General features: G+C 38.6%; 1 protein-coding gene across 1 annotated transcript; it reads right to left on the bottom strand.

The window, feature by feature from the left end:
• Positions 1 to 1,070: 1,070 nt before the first annotated feature.
• Positions 1,071 to 5,043, bottom strand: LOC144525889 (olfactory receptor 6N2-like). Its single transcript, XM_078262950.1, has 2 exons — positions 4,145 to 5,043; positions 1,071 to 1,092 (listed from the first exon to the last, which is right to left on the bottom strand). Exons 1-2 carry the CDS (start codon positions 5,041 to 5,043, stop codon positions 1,071 to 1,073), a joined length of 921 nt encoding a protein of 306 aa, XP_078119076.1.
• Positions 5,044 to 5,088: the final 45 nt, after the last annotated feature.

Raw genomic sequence — 5,088 nt, 5'->3', positions numbered from 1 at the left:
ATGGTCTTTTATTAATTCTCACCCATAAGCAGGTTACTATTGCCCCCCTCCCCCCTTTATTGGCCACCATAGGCCGACTACGGACACCTCAATCTCTCTGTAGGTGAAATGTCAGTGTAGGCTAACCTAGAAAACCTCAGTCTTCCCATGTTATTTAAGCCTGGCTGCAGTGCAGCTCTGCTCTCTCTCTCTGCCTGCCTGCCAGTTGTTACTCTTTCAGTTCTTATTAGGGTTCAAACCCCCAAGGGGTAGTGAGCTACAAACACAAAACTTGGTCCAATGACTGGAAATGATGTGCATTAGTTTTCTAAGAAATACGAGCCCAATATGCTACATGGTGGCGCTATAATTAAAAAATGTGGCTTAAAAATGTGATTTTTAAAAGGCCAGGACCATCACATTCTAAGTCTGATTGACTTGAAATTTCTCAAACATATGCAGCACCATGTGCTCTACCAAAAAGCCTCTTGGACCATAAAGGTCCGCCATGATGGAATTGTTGCTAATTTGCATAATGTGAAAAACATAATGCAATTTTTTTTGTCAATTTTGATTGTTTCAGCCCAAAAATGTGTAGGCAGTCTTGCGGCACTGAGATACACATGTCTAAATGAGCAAGACTCACTAACGGTTTGACCTAGCATCATAAATAACATCTGTAAGATATGTTCAGTCCGTTTTATGGAATAGGCATACGCAACGGTTCTGAGTTTAACCTATAGAGGGGGGCAAAAACAGCACAAATATGTCCAGCAAAATCTGGTGGAGAGAATTTCACCAAAATTGCTACACATGGTCTGGGGGAGAGTAGTTACCAGGATCTGAAGTGTCATTATTGATTTGTGCATGTTTCGTGGCCTATTTAGTATTATATGCTAAATTATGCCTGTTTTCAATTAACTGGGGGCTGGAATGAGCTAGAGACATGAAATGTCACCATAACTGACGGTGATGTGATAATACTTCCCATAAAATGTGATGCCATTTGGCCTGATGGTGGTGCTATAACTTAGGCCATGCACCTCACACAGTGAGTCCGACTGACTTGAAATTTCTCACACAAGTCCTGCTCAATGTGCTCTACAAAATAGCCTCTTGGAACATAAATGTCTGCCATGATGGTATTTTGCTCATTTGTATAATGTGAAAACAGTTAAATGACTAGACCTTTGTCAATTTTGATTCTATCAACACCAGAATTGGTATCGAGCCTTGCAGGACTGAGATAGATACACATTTCTGATATGAATGAGCAAGATTGGTTATAAAATGTAGCCGTCATCAATCAAAGCACTTTGTAAAGGGCAGTGCCTAGCAGGGAATTGCCCATAACTCAGGTTCTTTCACAGCAATCCTACCTAAAATTGATGAAGACATCTGCCACCACGACCTGAAAGTACGTACCAAGTTTCTTTAACATTTGATAAAGTAGGACAAAATCGCAGGACTTAATGAAATGCTGCATTTATTGTAGTGATGAAACAGCTTGGTTTCATCAAAATATTTCTATTCCATTTGCTTAGCTTTGTGAAGCTAGAACCCCTCTCTATGCTGCTTGCGGCTCTGACTTTTGTGATTGGGCATCTGTTTAATGCTGCTTGCTGATTTGACTTTGTCGATGGGGCTGCTTGCTCAGAGTGGCTGTGGCTTTGATGGTAAAGCAGTCGCCTACCCATCGGAAGGTTGCCAGGTCGATCCCAGGCCATGAAGTCCAATCTCAAAATGTCCTGGGACCCCGAATTGCTCCAGATGCTGTACCATCGGTGTGTGAATGTGTCTATGTTCATGTGATAAACAGGTGACACCTTATATGGCAGCCCAGGCCACAGTGTATGAATGTGAGTGAAAGGTGCCTTTAATATGTAACTACTAGAACTACAACCTTCTGTTGGCCGAGAAAGGGTTTGAACCTGCGAATGGCCACTTGCAGCTATATTTATTTGTAGGGTTTGGTTTGGTTTGGTTATATTGCTTTAGTTTATCTTTTTGCACTTAACACTCACACATCCATCACTCATGCACAGTTACACCACAAACTATACTGACAACCACCCCCAACATCTTATAATCCTGTAATTCAGTTTGAATTGGTTTAATAAAGTTTAATTTGGTTAAACTTTATCTTTAAACTTCTGTCTCCTAATTATTTTGCCCTAAGAGCTGGGTCATAACAAATTGAGGGCTCATCCATTTATTTGTTTGGTTGGTGCATTTGAGTATGTTCCCATTAGTTTATGTGGTGTCTGGTGCGTGTTTGGCAAGACTTTGTTTTGTTTGGTACTTTTTGGAAGACGCACCATGTTTTGCAGTGTTTGTTCTTACTTTGGGAGGTTATTTGTTATAGACTGGAGAGAAGTGTTGCAACCTCGGGGCGCAGTGTTTGTGTTTTCCCTGTTAGGTCCCATTTGGGTTGTATAGTTTCAAATTCTTTGTTCTTTTGCCCTTTTTGGTAGTGTGGGGTTGATGTTCAAAACGTGGTATTCTTCAAATAAAATGTTAGAGGGTTCTGATGTACTATTACCAGCCAGACACAACATATTTTCTTGTTTGTTCCTTTGCCGGTTCATCTTAGTTGCCATGTGTTTAGGTTAAAAATAATTGGTTCTCCAATTAAAATCGATCTTTGTTTGAGAGATCTGATATTGATTAATAAAATCCCAAAATGTTTCTCTTAATATATGCCTTTTCAGCATGGATGTATGAGGCTTTATGTGACATAGGCAGGGGCTTTCAAGAGGGTGAGCTGAGTTTGTGTCCCTGAAGAAGTTAAGGGAAAAACACTAGACTTCCGTCCAGGAAACGGATGTTTGTGTCTTGGGAGTAATACTTAATGGGGCTGGTGTTTAACCCAAACCACAATCTTTTTTTTAATCATAAGTAGTTGTTTTGGTGTCTAAACTTAACTGTCATCGATGGAGGACAGTCACCTTTTGTCAGCTAAACTTAACTACAACCCTCACAGTGCCCTTTACCCAGCTCACAGTCACCTTTTGTCAGCTAAACTCAACTGCAATGGATGCTGATGATGATTTATAACTGTCTACAGTTGCACCATATTGTGTTGACGACTGCTGTAGTTTGTCAATGATTATCATTTTAGTCCTGTTAAGTAAAAAGTACTTCAAACTAACTTTTTTGGGGGAAGGATTAAGGTTAGCGTTAGTGCAACCAGTCTGCTAGCCTCCAACTTTTTCCCTGGCCTGCTAGTTTGACGCCAGCCTGTCCTGATGTACCAAGCCGGCTGCCTGCCACTCTCCCATTTATTCTATGGCCAATCTATGGAATATTTCATAAGTTGCCCTGATGCCTAGAAGCAAGGACATGGCCCACTCAGCTGCCAAGCACCACAGAGACTTAACAGTCCAACATCCTCCAACACCCCCAGTCGGCCCTCCCAGCTAGCACCTAGCCAGACAACCAGTCTGTCATCCTAATCGACGATGCCTTGTTGCAGACTTCCGGGCTCCCAAGTAGTCCCCTCTACAGATCACTTGTAAGCAGGGTAAGCATTTTTCAGATTCGAGGACATTCAAAACTTATTAACCCGTACCTCTGTCGGGGGCTCCGGGTGATCCTTTCCTGGCAGTTTTCATTTGATAAACAATGTCTAATTTGATGCTTTTTATGCATTCTGGCACCTTATTTTCATTCAAAGTACAACAAACCTGCCAACTGCATTTATAATAAATTAGTATTGAATTATATAGCATTTTCATATAATACTCAATGACAAATACAATTAATATTGCTGAATTCTAATATTTAACATGATCAATATAACGAGAGCCAATGATACAAATATGAATGTCATCACTTGGGTTCAGGGTTCAGTTTTGCAAATAAAGAGTTGACAGTAAAGTAAAATATTGAGAGAAGTCTACATGCCAGTTGTGATGAATTGATAATGTAAAATACAAATGTTTATTTTGTATGAATACAGAAATTAGCCATTACATTGTTCTTTAACAGTAAAGAGACATTTTGCTGTTTGTTATGGAAATAAGTGCGCACAATTAATACCTTTAAACAATTCACATCCCTGCATGATTCCTTCAGAAGAAATGCCTGTACATTAGTAATCAATAGTAAATAAATTAGTAATGATGTTAATACATCAAATACATTTTGGCTGGACAGAACAAACCTTTTGAGGTGTTTAGAAATTTCTTTCATTTTGAGCCCGTATATCAGTGGATTAAACAAAGAATGATACAAAATTGTTTGTAACATCATTATTAAGTGTGCAGTTTTCGAAAAATTGGATTCTACTCGAGCTATAGTGATATCATATGCACACAAAATGGAGAAACTGATTAAAACCAACAAGTGGGGTAAACAGGTCTCTGCTGCTTTTTTCCTGACTTCTCTACAACTTCGATAGGTTACTATAAATATCTTGATGTATGTAAAAATTATGAAAAACATAGGCAGAATTGAGAGATCTACTAAACTAACAACACCATATATTGTTATTACTCTTGATGTCACACATTGAAGTTTGTAAATTGAATTGTTACAAAATATTCCTTTTAGAGTTAAGTCACACAGTTTCGCTTTAGAACTCAATATTGTTGGGACTGCAATATGACACGCAGGCACAAGCCAAGCAAACAACAGGAAAACACTCACTGCGGTTTTCCTCATGATAGTGTGATATTGCAGAGGTTTACATATGGACACATATCTGTCATAGGCCATGGCTGACAACAATAAGAATTCAGAACTGCCAAAACTATAAAATATATAAAATTGAAAGAGACAGGCTGAATAAGATATGATCTGTTTTTCAGATAAAAAGTCAATCAAAAGCTTTGGGTAGATATTAGTGCTATAAACAACAGAGTTCAGTAACAAAGCTGCAATGAAAATGTACATAGGCTCATGGAGGTTTTGGTGAACCCAGATAAGGTACACAATAATAGAATTACTGCAGATTATTAGAGTATATACTATGAACATAATAAAAAAATAAACATATCTGTATTTGTTCACTTCCACATGCCCATCCAGAGTTATATAAGTTGCATTTGCCTCATCATCCATTAATTCTGTCTTAAACAAAATGTTTTGAAAATGTTTAGATGTTCA

This window comes from Sander vitreus, chromosome 11, assembly GCF_031162955.1.
Source record: "Sander vitreus isolate 19-12246 chromosome 11, sanVit1, whole genome shotgun sequence".
In the NCBI taxonomy this organism is placed as follows: domain Eukaryota; kingdom Metazoa; phylum Chordata; class Actinopteri; order Perciformes; family Percidae; genus Sander; species Sander vitreus.
This window is presented reverse-complemented; position numbering and strand designations above follow the sequence as displayed.

Coding starts and splice junctions, on each gene's coding strand:
- LOC144525889 (XM_078262950.1), bottom strand. CDS start 5,043: ATGGATGATGAGGCAAATGCAACTTATATAACTCTGGATGGGCATGTG. Junction 1,093..4,144: donor ATTTCTAAACACCTCAAAAG/GTTTGTTCTGTC, acceptor ATGTTCCAAGAG/GCTATTTTGTAGAGCACATT.